The 15,909-nt window shown below is 46.4% G+C and overlaps 1 protein-coding gene across 1 annotated transcript in view; it reads right to left on the bottom strand.

Annotated features, from left to right (window-relative positions):
- Positions 1–15,909, bottom strand: part of NMT1 (N-myristoyltransferase 1) — a 20,902-nt gene continuing 4,993 nt past the window's right edge. Inside the window, exons 2-12 of the mRNA XM_035137246.3 lie at positions 13,230–13,338; positions 12,714–12,855; positions 12,139–12,257; positions 10,238–10,329; positions 8,690–8,806; positions 7,926–8,096; positions 6,679–6,787; positions 3,591–3,761; positions 1,692–1,859; positions 1,297–1,434; positions 1–364 (exon numbers count right to left, since the gene is read on the bottom strand). Coding sequence (XP_034993137.2) covers positions 344–364; positions 1,297–1,434; positions 1,692–1,859; positions 3,591–3,761; positions 6,679–6,787; positions 7,926–8,096; positions 8,690–8,806; positions 10,238–10,329; positions 12,139–12,257; positions 12,714–12,855; positions 13,230–13,338 — 1,357 coding nt within the window. The 3' untranslated portion in view covers positions 1–343. The remainder of the gene's footprint in view (positions 365–1,296; positions 1,435–1,691; positions 1,860–3,590; positions 3,762–6,678; positions 6,788–7,925; positions 8,097–8,689; positions 8,807–10,237; positions 10,330–12,138; positions 12,258–12,713; positions 12,856–13,229; positions 13,339–15,909) is intronic.

The following is a 15,909-nucleotide window of genomic DNA, read 5'->3' as shown; positions in this document are numbered from 1 at the left end:
TAATATATAATATATTTTTTTATTATTATTCACCCGTTAACTCCAATATATGCCAATTGTGAGCTAGTTTCTCAGCAGTTACATTCCCTTGATCGTGGTTGTACGGGGTGGGGAGGGGTGGGAAGAGGAGGCCAAGTGCTGATGCTAACATGTCGGCGCACTCCGTGGCGCATGGTACAATCATCAGAAGTGTCAGTGGACGGTCTGCATGGCCAGTGTAGGGGGGGCGCCAGCTCCTCCGCAGGAGGGTCGTACTTCCATAGACATCTGAACGGCAACGGCCAGCAGTTCCACTCTAGCCCGTCTTCAGCGGCTTTGCCAGCACTTCTCCAGAGATTACTGGTTACTGCAGCACCAGGCCAACCTATGGAAATAACCGGTATAAAGGGGAAGGGTTAGGAAAGGTTTTCCACCAACGAACCATCGGCCATCAATCTAATCCAAACCATAGTTTAGCAGACTGATGGGTTCCTGAACCAAAGATTGTAGCTGCAGTGGTTCTCCCTTGGGTCCCGCTGCTACTTGCGTTATCCAGGGCTAAGTCATGATTTGCTATTATCCAAACTAGGACATGTGGCATGCCTTTTCCACATAAACCCCAAGCGGAAAAAGCAAGAACAACTTGTGTTTTGTCAGGAGCAAGAAAAACCACAAGGCCAGGTTCGGCCACGTTGCTAAGGTCAACCATAGCTTAGCCCTGGGTAGCCAGGATGAAAAGAGGAGCACTGCAGCTGTGATCTTCGGTCTGGTTGTTCACGCTAAGTCCTTAGCATTACATGCAAACCTGGTCATTCAATGCTTCATGACTCAACTCTGGAAGATGTGGAGATGCCCTTCATTCAGGTCATTTGCCTAGTCAGAGACAGGCATTCCCAAGACACTCTATAGCAGAGAAGTCCAACAGGTCGATCAGGATCGACTAGTAGATCCCCGGGAGCTTCTGGTCGACCACTGGACTGGCTCCTTTTCTTTATCTTTGGTCTAAAAGCACCCGGCCCGGCCCCCTTTCCCTGGCCTCCATTTGCGCATGATCGCTGGAACGGAAGACAGAGTTTCCGCTGATAGGCGATTGTTTCCTTTGCGATTTTTAGGTGAGTGTTTCGCCCCATTCCCCTTAACTAGAAATTGTTCCTTTTCTCTCCAACAGCTTTGACCTGAACCCCTAAAAAACAGGACTCTCCTTCCTAAAAAAGGTCATCAAATATGACCTGAACTCCCCCAAAAAGGGGTAATCACTGCCTGTTCCCCCCCCCCTGTGAGTAGATTGCAGTCTGCTCTATAGCAATGGTCACCTACCTTCTCTGGCCCCATGCTGGGGCATTTCCAATTGTAGAGATAATACTGCAGATTTCCATCTCCAATCCCGAATTTCAGCTTCTCCAGGAAGGTCTTGTTCTCCATGAGATCCAGTGCATTGAAAACATCGAAGCCCCTCTGCACAAAGAGGTATGGCAAGGAGAGACATTAGACTTATTTGCATGCTTTGTCATTCCTTAGCATCCAGAAAAAATAGGCCAGTTTTTCCCCCTCAAGTGCCATGAGAGTGAGAACGTTGCTTTAAAAAACCCCGCAACTCAGATATTCAGGACTATCAATTCTGTACTGCTCCCCGGGTCTCCTTAATATATACGGTATACTGGGCTCTGATAAACAAGATTGAGGAAATAACCTAAAGAGAGAGCGCAGCTTACCATCTTGGCCAATATAAGGGCATCATTCATGAGGTCGAGAAGTGGTGTCTTGGTGTGGACATTGTAGAATGAATAGGCTGCCTTCAAGCTCTTGTGGGTTGGGTGATTCATAATAGTGGAGGGCAGGGTGTAGAAACTCAGGAAGTCGGTCACCTCCCCATCAGTGTTCTGAAGAAAATAGTGAGATACATTTTAGAATTAAGTCCCCCAGACTCTGGGAACGTTCAGTCAGTCTTCAGTTGCGGGGGAAGCAAGTTGTCTTCATCTGCCATTGGGCCTGCCCTCTCCAACTTAGCAGGGCGAGAAGATCTGATTCCTCCCTTCTCTCCAATTACAATATTATTCTGGTTTAGAAAAGAAACAAGATGAATTGGGAATTAAGATGGCAATGACTCTTAATGGACAGAACTTCGGACTGTAGGTGGGGGAAAGCCATGCAGAAACCTAGCACAGCAAGGAATGGACTGAACTAGAACCTCTCCACTAATGTGGGAATACTTGTTACAGGTAGGTAGCCGTGTTGGTCTGAGTCGAAGCAAAATAAAAAAATTCCTTCAGTAGCACCTTAAAGACCAACTAAGTTTATATTTTGGTATGAGCTTTCGTGTGCATGCACACTTCTTCAGATACCAAATCTTGTGGGAATACTTGTTGCTTTTGAATTTACAGCAGCGGTCCCAAACCGGTGGCCCATAAGCTTCATTCAGGGGGCCTGCAACATGCCTGTGGATTTGTGGCTGAAGACACCGCATGAAATACTGGTGCTGGTTTTAATTGTATTTTTATTGCTTCTTTTGTTTCTTATATTGCAATTTGAATTCTGTGGAGTTCAAACTGTAATACAGGCACACACCCACCCCCATTTACACAGGCATTGCACATTTAAGTGAAATTGCGAATATTTGAAACACCATTGAAAAAGCCTGCAAACACCATGTTCGGCCCCTGCCCTGCCTCTTCTCGTGACATTTTTGGGTCACTTCTAGGTTTGGGAAATACATGTGTGTGCAGTCTCACACAAACTGAACATGCGTAAATTGGGGGGGGGGGTTGCCTATACTGTACAATAAAATACATAAGACAAAAATGAAGCAATAAAAATTCAATTAAAAATCACGCAGCATCTAGCACATTGCAATTGCTGCAACAGGAAGAAAAATCATTAACTGCCCCTCAGCAATTTTCAAGTGGTCTATGGGAAAATAAGTTTGGGAGCCAGTGATTTACAAGGATATTCTTCTATGTGGGGGAGCATTAAAATTGGCATCCCCTCCCACCAGGAGTCTACAAGAGCAAAATCCATTCCAACACCTTATTCAGCTTGAATGCATGAAAAAGCTGTTAAATTTGACTGTAAGTACAGCAATACCCTTCATATATTCACTTCACACAGATGTTCAGGGCTGTTTTTTATCCCAAAGGAGTATGGCTTTTTTACTATACTTCATGTATAGAATCCATTCTGGAAATCCGTTCGACTTCCAAAACATTCGGGGACCAAGGCGCAGCTTCCGATTGCCTGCAGAAAGCTCCTGCAGCCAACTGGAAGCTGCGACACGACGTTTGGGTTCCAAAGAACATTCACAAACCGGAACAATCACTTCGGGGTTTGCGATGTTTGGGAGCCAAATCATTTGACTGGCAAGGCGTTCAACTTCCAAGATATGACTATATTTAAGGATCTTGATTCTGTCTGTGGGGTAAGGTCATAAGATGCGACGCCAGATTTTTTATTATTATTGTGCATCCAGTTATCTAAATCTGCCCACATACATGCAATTTGTCCTACTTCATATTCAGCAGGACAGGGGAGACAAGACACTACAGAACTCCCAAACCCCTTCTCCCTGCCCTCTGGTCATTGGGCTGTGAAGTGACAGGGAAGAAAGCGCTCCTCACCTCAACTACAAATGTGTCTATGATGTTGGGCTGGGGTAGAAACCAGTGCTCCACCTCCTCCTCATTCATGACAGGGGTCAAGTTGAACAGCTTCAGATACCCAGCCAGAAGTTTGTGCACAGCAGGGATGTCTCTCTGCTCCATCGGCCGCAGGCCTGGGGTCTTTGGAGTCTGGAGGAAGAGTCAGAGGAAAAGGGTTTGCTTAGAAAGGCACTTGGGGACCAGAGACCCTGGCTGACAGTGAAGGAAGGGCTTCATAGCTAGACTGGAGGTTTGCAGGCTGTACGCTCAGGACCGCTGGAGGATGGGCTGTGGCTCAGTGACAAGGGTGGTTTTCAACTAAGTTTTACTGCAAGGGCAACCACTGAAATTAATGGATCTAACTTTAGTTGTGCTCATTAATTTCAAGGGGTATACGCTGGTGGAAGCTTAACTGAATACCCACCAAGATGCCCGGTGCTCAATCTCTACAGAAGGGGCTCCTGCTTGACATCCTGGGAAGTCACTGCCAGTCACCATAGACAAAGTGGGCAATAATAATCTGTTTGGGCAAAAGGCAGCAGCATACACCCTGAAGGGAGAAAGGTTGAACCCTGATAAACTAGATCACAGGTGACCTTTACTACTACGTCCTTCTCCGACGGTTTCTAAGCAATCTGCTCTAAAAATTGTTCAGGGTTGTTGTTTCGCTCCCCTTCTGCGATGAGGCGCTGCTGGACACCCTCCCTCCAAGTTGACCCCCGCAGAGAAATCTTAGCCAAGACTGCACAGCCTTGTTCTCTGGCTCCTCCTGCTGTGGCAGCTGTGCAATGCAGTGCCTGTGTTGCGCAGCTTCTGTTCCAAGCAAACCTATGTGCAGGGTCCCCAAAGGAGGAAGCTACGCGGATGAGCCTTCTGCGTGCACATTCCTGTGGCTGGAGATTACGCTCCTGGCCAGTGAAAGCACTTTTGTGTTAGCCCTGGGGTGGCTCAGACAGAAAGGAATATTATATTGGCCTAATTGTATTGCCCAGGCACAGAAGAGAAGTGGCTAGATAAGCGGACAATTCTGGAGGGTGTATGCATGAGATCCAGAGAATTAGGAAGCAGCCACATAAGGCTTTCTTGGGGGACCAAGTGCATTTAAGGGCATTGGGGGGTGGGGGACTCCTCTAGACACACTTACCAGATCAGATTCTGTGCTAGTTTGCTGCCCACTGGCAGGCACTACGGGCACTACGACAACGCAAAATGTGTTGCTAGTGCAGAGTTGCCCAGAGTCACACTAGAACTTCATTTTCTGGAAATCACTGTTGCAATTGTGGTATGATGGGTAATTTCAAAAGATTTGCCTCAGCTATTTAAGGTGGTTCATGTGGCATGGTTGCCACCAGCAACTGTTACCAAGCAGTGCTCAATCACCTGTGTGCCAGGGCCACTTGCAAATTGCAGGATTTCCCTCTATCCCATCTGTTGTTGTTTTTTAAAAAAAGGGGGGGACCTATAGCAAAAATCACTCAATCAGCACAGCGAACAGGTGTGAACTTGGGAGATGGCCGCTCACACAGCAGTCGCAAACACCAGCACAGAGCTGAGCTCAACTTACGGAGACCTGATGCTCTCCCAATTAAAAAAGGTGAGCCCTCTTTACGTCTTGACTTCAAGCAAATATGCTTTGACACAAACAAACCACATTTGATCGACTCTGGAATCAGAATATTTACAGGAAAGGGTCAAAGGATGTCTAAATAACCATCCAAGGGTAGGACCACCCATCCTCTAGCTCCTTACCAAGCAACCTAAATACAATTCACATTATAGTGGGGGCATGAGGATAGAAAGAAGGTGCACATGGAGCTAGTGTCTCAAGCAAACAAGACATATACCCACTCTGCGTCAGTAGCCAATCTAACGCTGGGAAAAATTCCTTAAAAATGTTGGTGGAGGAGGGGGCACATAATCACTGTATCACCCACTATCTTGGCTCTTGACCTGCATTTCCAACACTTCTGGTGGCTGATGCTAGTTTTTCTCCCGAATTAAAAAGAAGGCACGGTTCACCCTTATACTCTACAAAGAAGCCTTTTCAGGGTATAAAAGAGAACTCCCCACACAGCAGAGGTCGCCTCCTCTGTGAATCATGCTTCTCCGGTGTGTGCCTTTAGATTTCGAAGGAAACAAGCCCAGAGCACTGCCTTCTTCGGAGACCAAATAAGCACACTCCTCCCAGGAGAGCCCCTTCTGTGGTCCCTGCACTGCAAGAGGGACTGAATGCTCCAATCACATTCTGATGCAGAGATGTTGCAGAATTATCCAGCCATGGAAGAAGATGATTAGGAGGCAAGGCCAAGACAACACCTTGTGCAGAGATGCAGCTGGCAATCTTCTCTGCAGATGGATGAGCTGGGCTCAGAGGAGCCTGTAATTATTTCTTTGTGGCTTGTGAGCAGTTCTCTCGCAGGACCCCGGTGTGCCCTTGGCAAGGTTTGGGACTGCTGCTCTAGATGCAGAATAATCTCTGGCAATACTGAGGAAGGAGAACAGGGCGGGGGAGAACCTAAGAAAGAAACTAATGCTGAGATTTGATCGGGGTGAGAAGGAAAGCTTTTCTGACCTCAAGGGGTACTGCTCAGGCTTCAGCTCAAAAGGTACTCCTCTTTTAAATGCAATCTGGTTTGGACGAAGAGTGAAGTTCTGAACAGTCGTACCTTGGTTCTCAAACGCCTTGGTACTTGTACGTTTTGGCTCCCGAACGCCGCAAACCCGGAAGTGTTCCGGTTTGCGAACATTTTTCGGAAGCCGAACGTCCGATGTGGCTTCCGCTTGACTGCAGGAAGCTCCTGCAGCCGATCGGAAGCCGGGCATTGGTTTTCGAACCGTTTCGGGAGTCGAATGGACTCCTGGAATGGATTAAGTTTAAGAACCAAGGTACGACTGTACATGGAACTTGTGAGGCGTGGGGAAATAGCACAGAAAGGTCAGGGTCCCCGCATGCTCTAGGGCTCCTTGCCTCGCTCGCGTGAGGAAAAGTGTGGCAAATATACAATCTCGGCTTGAAAGATTCTTACACAAAGGCCCCACTGAGGTTACTGCCCTGCCCATCACAGACCTCCGGAAGCCGATAGAGCTTCATGGTGCGTTGCATAGTCATGTTCCTGCTCAGGTGGGAAAACTTTACTTCAATCAGCTTGCGTGGATTCAGGGACCGGTGCCAGTACCTGCCGGAAAGAAGAGCCATCCTGGTTATACATCCCACTCGGATCCCATTCTTCCTCCATGGAAGCCTTAGTAACTTGAGGCCTAACTCAATATCACCTAAAAGTGGGAGGTACGTTTTACTCCTAGGCCCAGAAAGGTACATACACACACTGATCAATCAATCAATCAATCAATCAATCATCTTGCCAGAATGGCAGAAATTCTTCTTGCAAGAAAGCCCAATTAATATTTATTTCCCAGCATCCCTCTTCCCCATGTTATCCAGTCAGTCAGGGGTTAGAGATGGAGCCCTGCTCTCTGGGCAGTGGTGATACTTCTAGGATCTCCCTTGCCTGTCACAGCTGCAGCACGAGGAGACTCGAAGCTGCATTTGACAGGCTTGGCAAAAGACAGGATGCTATTAGAGAGCCGACGTCAGGGCAGGAACTGTGGAACTCAGAAGAAGCCACCTTTGGGGAGACAAAAGTAAATCTGAGGTGCCCTCAGTGGCTCGGAGTACCTTCTATCAGCTTCGGCTGGTGGCCCAGGTACGCCCCTATCTGAACAGGGATAGCCTAACTACTGTTGTCTATGCTCTGGTAACCTCAAGATCAGATTACTGCAATGCGTTGTACGTAGGGCTGCCTCTGAAGACAGTTCGGAAACTTAAGCTGGTGCAGAATTCAGAAGCCAGGTTGCTCACCGGAGCAAGACGGTTTGAGAGTATTACACCAATCCTGATCTGACTGCACTGGCTACCAATTAGTTTCCGGGCCCAATTCAAAGTGCTGGTTTTGACCTAGAAAGCCTTAAACGACTCAGGACCACAATACCTCAAGGACCACCTCTTGCCATATGAACTACCCAGACCCTGAGATCATCTTCTGAGCCCCTCCTTCGTATGCCTCCTCCTCAAGAGGTCTGGAGGGTGGCGACACGAGAACGGGCCTTCTCTGCAGTGGCTCCCTGTCTGTGAAATGCTCTCCCCAGGGAAGTTCGCCTGGCGCCTTCACTATACACCTTTAGGCGCCAGGCAAAAACATTCCTTTTTAACCAGGCCTTTGCTTGACCTAATCAACATCCCATACTTTTTTGTGAACCGCCCTGAGGGTATAGGGCAGTATATAAATTCAATAAATGAAATGAAATAACACTCACCTACAGGTACCAACAGGCTTCGGCAGCACCACACCGGCAGTGTAAACAGCCTGGAAAATCCCCTCCAAGTGGACCCGTCGGGTGATCTCCCGGATCAGCACAGGGGCCACCCGTTTGGAACGCAGTTTCTTGTGCACACAGAGGAAGTTTATTTCTACCATCTTCTTTTCCCTTCAAAGGAAGAGGGGGAGGGAAGGACAACAACTCTGAAGAACAGTTTCTCCGTCACATTTTGAAAAGCGATCTGAAGGAGAGCAGGAAAGACTGTCCTGGATTTAGTAAGCCTCATATCCACACTGAAGTCCCTATTGTCTCTTCTCCCATCTCCGAACATGATTTAAAGCTCTCTACGTTACACTGCCCCGAGTTATTCACCACCCCACACACCGTTCCTTTGTGCATACACCAATTTACTGGGCTATTTTCAGGCAATACTGTTCAGTCAATATTCTACCTCACCCACATCCTGTTATTATAAAGGCCTGTAGAGCCGCAGAATATCCCAGCCACTACATAACTTGTAACATGAGAGGTGTTGGGGTTCATGCCTGGTTGACTTGTTCCGTGCGGCTTTTCTGCGGCACAAAATTTAAAAAGCACTCTGCACACGCCCAAAGGTCCTCTGCACATTTGAAAGGTTAAAGAGCCGAGACAGTGAAAAATGGCTCCAGGGCTGAGCTCCAGCTCAAATTAAAACCTTTTCTTAAATCCACAAAGGGCATCCAAAGTCAAGGGGAGAGACAGAAGCGTGTGGCTTGACTTACGTGTCGTATATGTGTATAGCAGCCGGGATAGCACTGATGAAGCCAACCAACTTCTTACTGGAAATGACTCTCACACCACAGTGCCACTGGGGCAGCCAGCCTGGGGGACGCAAAGCCCTGAAAGAAACACAGGGTCTTGTCAAAGACATCTTGATCCAAGAGCCCACATGAGATCACTACTGAAGCGCAGGGTGCTTTGCCAAGAAATAAGCCCGGGGGAAACCTCTTCAAGAGGCCTTGCAGTCCAGGCAGACAATATTGAAATGGCAGATACATTTAGCATGGCAGTATAAAGCAGGTGATGGGGAAAACTGTGGCCCTTGAGATGCTGTGGGACTCCAACTACCATCAGTCCCACCAGCATGGCCAATGGTCAGATATAGCTCGGTCGGAAGATTTATCTCAGGTTGTGGGTTCGAGCCCTATGGTGGGCAAAAGTTTCCTGCATTGGACTAGATGACCCACGCGATCCATTCCAACTCTGCAACTCTATAATTTTATGATGGGTATTAAGAGTCCAGCAACATCTCGAGGGTCACAGGTCTCCTCTACTGTGGTATACAGTTGTACCTTGGTTTTCAAACAGTTCCTGAATGTTTTGGCTCCCAAATGCCGCAAACCCAGAAGTGACTGTTCCAGTTTGCAAACTATTTTTGGAAGCCGAATGTCTGACGGGGCTTCCGATTGGCTGCAGGAGCTTCCTGCAGCCAAACATAAGCCACGCTTTGCTTTTCCAACGTTTTGGAAGTTGAACGGACTTCTGGAACGGATTCCATTCAACTTCGGAGGTACAACTGTAAAGGCAGATCGTCACACAATGAAAAAAGTCAAAGTTTCAGCTGCAAGTTTCAAGGCTTTATGGATAGGCTTGGCGCATATATGCCCGGTAAAATTTCAGAACTGAGGTAGCTGGGGAAGAAGAAAACAAGACTCCCAGTGGCCAGGAGATGGCGGACTGCAGAGAACAAATGACCCAAGCATGCTTAATTTGTATAAATTGCAGAGGCTGCAGAATTGTCTTGGAATGGCGATGTGCCCTTTGGATAGAAAGTCTCTTCATCTATCACTATTTTGACTTGGTGGCTGACTTAACAATTGACTCCACAAGTTCCAGCTTATCCCACACATATGTACCCACATTACATATGTTCCCTGTTTCTAATGTTTCCAACTGAAACTATCAGAACAGAAGCAGGCATAGAATCATAGAGTTGGAAGGGACCCTGAGGCTCATCGTCCAACCCCCTGCAATGCAGGAATACGCAGGTGGCCCATATGGGGATCAAACCCACGACCTTGGCGTTTTCAGAACCACACTCTAGCCACTTGAGCTAGCAGGCGCCCCCTGGCCCTTGGAAAAGGGGGATTTACATATGGGGTAGCAGTGACCCATGTTAGGCAAGTCAAGACCTTGGATCAATATGAAGCCAAGCACTTGGGTCAATATTTTAGTTATTTCAGCATATGGAGGCAGTTTTGATTTTTATGTATTAATTTTTTTACAGATGGAGACCACCGCAGAGAAATTCAGACAGACCCTTAACTCACCACAGGAGGAATTCTGGTGAATAATCAAACCGGAACATGTTGTCATCATCTTCCACGTAGTTCTCATTCAGGAGAGTGTACAGCTCTTTGAGCTGAAGAAACCAAGAGAGAAAAGCATAATCTGCTTAAGGAAGCAAAGCTGCCTCTTAAGAGAGAACAGTGTTATCCGAAAGGACACTTGTGGCAAGAATTATTAAGGGAGCCACTGCAGGAAAAACTACCAGCACACTAAAATAGCTTTAGACATAGACTGGGGAAGACCTGACTTCAACTTCTACTTGTAGTTCATATCCTATCAATCGCCTACCTGTAGAAGAACAACTACCCTGCGAGGAACTGGCACAACAAAAATGGCTATACAATGACTTAAAGCAGTTTAAGAGTTTAATGGCACAGGTGTGTCTTGGCTGCAGTGTACCGGACATTTTTTTAAAAAATGAGACTGGGACAAAAAGGCTGCGTTCACACACAATGCTCAACTGTGATTTAGCAGCTGGGGGGGGTGATCTTTGAAGAGATTTTGTTTTAAGCTGTCTGTGTGACACAACAAGCTGTAACTCGTTGACAGCAAAACCAAACTCCTGGAAAGTTTCACAACAATCCAACTGCAAGACAAGGGTTATGTAATCGGCTTGTTTAACTAACCAGTTTGTTTTCAGCCAGGAATCCAGATTCATATGACAGGAAGTTGCTAACATTCTTGGAAAGCAAAACCCATCTCTGTACAAGTCCTTTCCCTGGCTACATAGCAGCAGGAGAGGGGAGACTGCAAAGCCCAATGCTTTGCTCAGGCTTGCTACAACTCATCCATGTAACACCAAACCATGGTTGAGCAGAACGTACGAGTGTAGTCTTGAGTCTCAAACCAGTAACAGAGGGCCAGTTTTTAAGAGATAAAAATATCAGATTAATGTTACAAAAAACCAAAGTGTTATGAAATTGTGCAGATGTTTTAAATGATATCTGTAATGTTTATATCAATAATGACATTTTTAAAAGGTAAACGAGTCAATAAAAATTGAGTCTTAAAGTGCTGGTATGCTCTACATCAGGCATCGGCAACCTCCGGCCCATGGAGGCCATTTATCCGGCCCACGGGCCGCCGGTGAACTGAGCCACCCACTCGCCAAGTCCCCCCCGCGCTACGGTAAACTGCCGCAATGCTGCGTGGAGACTCGCCGAGCGGCACTGGAAATTGCGTCTAAGCAGCCGCAGAAGTGATTTCTGGCGCTGCGGACATTTTGGAAATGGGCAGCCAGCACCGGAAATGGCTTCTGCGCAGCCGCAGACATATGCAGAAGCCATTTCCGGTGTTCCGGACATGGGCGGCGCAGCACCGGAAATCGCTTCTGCGCCTGTGCGGCCCATGTCCTCCGGCCCGTGGGCTGAAAATGTTGCCGACGCCTGCTCTACATGATCAGCAGGAAAGGTTTTGGGCCACACAGAAAAACTATGGCACAAACAAGGGCAAAATGAAGAGAAGTGGACAAGGCAGAACAATGCAGAGATGCAGAGAGAGATCCAGTTGACTCAAGGCAGCCAGCCAAGCTTAAAGCTGTGAGATTAATCCTATGACAAACTTTACTCCCACCAAAAAAAAAAAAAAAAACCCCACAAAAACCTAGCTGGTTTTCAGGAAGAATCTCTGGGTGAAGGGAGAGAAAAAGAAGAACAGCGGCATGGTCAAAATTAAGATGCCAGAAGAACAGCCAAACACAGAGGGGACAGGGAAATAAGAGAAATATGGATCATGTAGCGAAGCTGTGGAAAGCCTTAAAATGCAAGTGGTCAGAATCCTGAGGTGGAACAACTGGACACTATGGTAGCAATGGGGTAGGTTGGTGGAGATGGTTTAGAGGAGAACCTTCTAGGATGGTTAGTTCCGCTGCATCCCTACTCACCACACCTCGATCCCCCAAGTCCAGAGCATCCCACATAAAACCCTGAGGCAAAGTGTAGGGCTCCTGGCGGATGTTGTCCTTGTCTGGTTCAACGGGTCCATGAGTGTTCACTACTTCTCCTGAGAATGGGTGGAGAAAGAGAGAGAGGATTGCTGCCATGCATGACAAATAATTACCAAAGGGACCTTCCTAGCCCTCCACACGTGTTAGCACAGTTTCCTGGGCAACTCCTGCCTCCAGACCCCCAATTCTTCCAGGTCCCATATGCTTCTGTCCAAGAGACCTAGTCAGATCCTGCCCGCAGCACTGCTGCAAGGGCCCACATTCCCCGATTCCCCAACCTACCCGCAATCCCATTTCTGGGACTGAAACATCATACACAGCTTGACCACTAACACGATTTACACAGTTTCTTGAGGTTTGGGGAATGCACAAGATGCAGGGGACTGCTGAACCATTGTCCTAATTGGCATAGCAACAGGCTGGAAAGATCTCTCCAACGTTTTGAGGCTATTTAAAGCCAGCCAGATGGAAGAAAGAGAGGAAAGGAAAAGAGACACCAGTAATTTATGTACCTAATTTGGGGACTGGCTGTGTGTCCCAGAACTGATAGCTGCGCTTGGTGGCTTCTTCCATTGTCTTGGCAGGTCCTTGTCCTACGGAGAACAGCTCAATGGCCTTTTGAATCTCCTGCATCCTTTCTGCTGGCAAGGTCACCTGCAAATACACCAAAGGCACAATGAGCCAACTGACCATCATGTCCTATTTTTTCCCCTCCCTGAAAGTTTCAAATTTTGGAGAGCACATTCTCCTGCTGCCCCTTAAAACCATCGAACATTCAAAGCCTACACTGCTCTCCACCCCCACCATTCCACATCTACCCGCACTGAAAACAGAACAAATGTAAATGCAACAATGTAGGTCAACCAGTCCCCATAGAACTTCCCCTGCATGGATCCCCAGCCTTTCCTAATTTAACTTTATGAGTACCCAAAAAAGAACACAGTATAGGGAACGGGAGGCTCAGGGAGTGGAAGAGAACGTGCAGATGGTTCAACATGACCTGTTGCAAAGTATTTTTTACATTTTACCTTTACTGTCTGATCTTGGGCCGAATCAACTTGATCCCCCTTTTCCTTCTTCCGTTTCTGTTTCTTTTTCTTCTTTTTACCGCCACTGTCATCAGCTGGGCTTAAGCCACTGAGGAAGAAATGAAACATGACTGATGGGACTTTACAGATCAACTGCTAAGAGCAGGGCTTCAAGGGAGCTGGGCCCAGGTGCCAAGGTCACGGTTTGCTTCTGCATGGTGTCTTTTGACCAATATACCTTGGGGGAACTCACTCTTTCAAGCTTAGCTCCTGAGTGGACGTACGGGAAGAAAGAAACCACTGCTCTGACTCCTATCTTGCAAGGCTAGAACCACAAATTATACAGACTAAATTGCATGGAATAAATGTGTGTGCTTCACACAATCTGTAGCTTCTTGTGGTGTGGGGGAAGGAGGGTATTTCTGTGTTCCAGTTTTGCAAGGAATTGGGAAAGAAGGGTTGGCTGCAGTATGTGATGCAAATCATTTGCTCTGAGGCTACAAGGTCTTCTGCAACTTTGCCTCGGCACAATTTTTCCACCTTAACGAGACTTTATTGAACCACTTGTGTGAGAAGCCCTGACAATATTGCACCAGCACTGACTAGTTATAACACAGTTATGGACTAGCCACATAGCACAATGTGCACACTCTTAGCTTGTAACTCCTGCCTAATTTAGCACAATGGTGGCTGCTGCAAAGACAAAAGACAATATACCTCAAGCATTCTTTGCAATCCACTTTCTTTGCCTAGGCTGCAAAGTAATCCTCTAGCACGCGATCTGTCGCTCTTCTTAATCACTGTTTTGTTATTGTGGATTAAAATAATATATTGGCCTTGTTTTCCAAAAAAAGGAATGTATAAAAATTAAAATAAGTTCCCTGTACCCACAATGCACCCACTCTCCCAACACCACTAATCTCTTTCCACGGAGGAACATCTGATACGCCACCATGGAACACTGATTCAAAATGTACCTCTACATGAATTTTCATGCCTGCCATGGAAATTCTGTGTGTTGCATATGATTCTGGGGTGTCTTCCAAGGGAGTGCTCTCTGTCAGCACAGGCTGTCAGCAAAATCTACTGAGCCTCACTGCAGCCCTGCACAAGCCAAGTGCACAAACCAGACAGCATTCTCCAATACTAGTGTGCAAGCTGTTTGTTAATGGCTGGCAAACCCAAGCAAGTAGCAAGAGCTTCTCCCACAACTTAAAATCCTAGTGGAAGCCACCAAGGAGCTGCTGCAGAACTCGTCTGCTGGAAAAGGATTCTGGGGATGGAGGAATATTTTATGTGGAGTCGTGCCTCTTGGGCTTTGCTATTGCTCAGTATGAAATCCCCCCCCCCCCAATTTGTAGTAGTACATTGCACAACGCACTGACAGACAACCTGTTTTTAGGTAAGTTTAAATTGTTTTGTTCATTGGTATATCCCGCCTTTCTTTCATCGTGGAACCTAAGGCAGCATAAATTTCCTTTTATTAATCATGCATAAGTTGCTAAGGAATTCCAGGATTCTCTAGAACAAAGTCTGAAAGTCATTCTTTTGAGTCTAACTTCCTCTAAAACAGGAAAACAGTCAATGACATGTTTGAAGCACCCCAGACAGATGTTTGCATGGCTTCAACTATAAAACCATTATGCTACTTCTCTGGGTTGCTTGTTGCCTGATGACTGGCTCTTCAGATTATAAAGTTCTAATGTTAAGCTAAAATCTACATCCTTGCAATATAACACTCACTGCTTCACAACCAAGACTTCTCTGCTCCAGTCTTTCACACTGACTGCTGAGCCATGCAACGTCAAATGTAGATATGCCTCTAAGTCCTACTTGGCAAATCTACAGCTAATACTTACAGCACGTAATCTTTTCAGAAACCAGAGGGATAAGTCTTGACTAGATATTAAGGAATCTCGGCATAGTATGGTCATGCATTGCAGTGGAACTAAATACACTGTAGAGAATTAGACAGCAGCATAAAGCTATTTTAGCACAGACTGATCACATTCTGCACAGTTTTGCACACAATAAAAGTATTACATGCAATTGCCATTCATGTCACAGTTGCCAGAGAATCTCACAAATCTCCTGCACTGCAAATGCTCACACACTCAAAAATGTGATGCTCACTGGTTATTAGTACAGGAGCAATGATCCTACTGAGACAGCAGTGAAAATACTATGTTTCTCAGTGGCAAAAGAAAGTACTCCATGACAAAGTACTTTAAGTGTTCATCTTAACAGGAAAATACATGCTCAACAGATTAATCTAATTTAATAGCTACGTTTCTGAAGGCAGCCCTGTTTAGGGAGGCTTTTAGTCTTTAATAGATTACTGTATTTTATTTTTCTGTTGGAAGCCGCCCAGAGTGGCTGGGGAAACCCAGCCAGGTGGGTGGGGAATAAATTATTATTATTATTATTATTATTATTATTATTATTATTATTATTATTATTATTTCCACCACCTGAATTTTAAGTGGCTCTCATCCTTCATACATACAGGGTCAATTCAGTCTTCAAAACAAACCATGGTTAAGAATTATGAGGCTCATTCACAATGAGCACATGCAGGCTCCTTAGATGATGTTTGGGAGTGGGGAAAAACCTGGACACCTTCCCCCACTGCCCCAAGTGGAATTAAGAGAAAAGAGAGAGACAGATTCTTCAGCTGCAG

The sequence above is a fragment of the Zootoca vivipara genome, chromosome 12, assembly GCF_965207765.1.
Source record: "Zootoca vivipara chromosome 12, rZooViv2.hap1.1, whole genome shotgun sequence".
NCBI lineage: Eukaryota > Metazoa > Chordata > Lepidosauria > Squamata > Lacertidae > Zootoca > Zootoca vivipara.
Note: the sequence above shows the minus strand (reverse complement) of the source record. Positions and strands in the feature narration are given on the sequence as shown.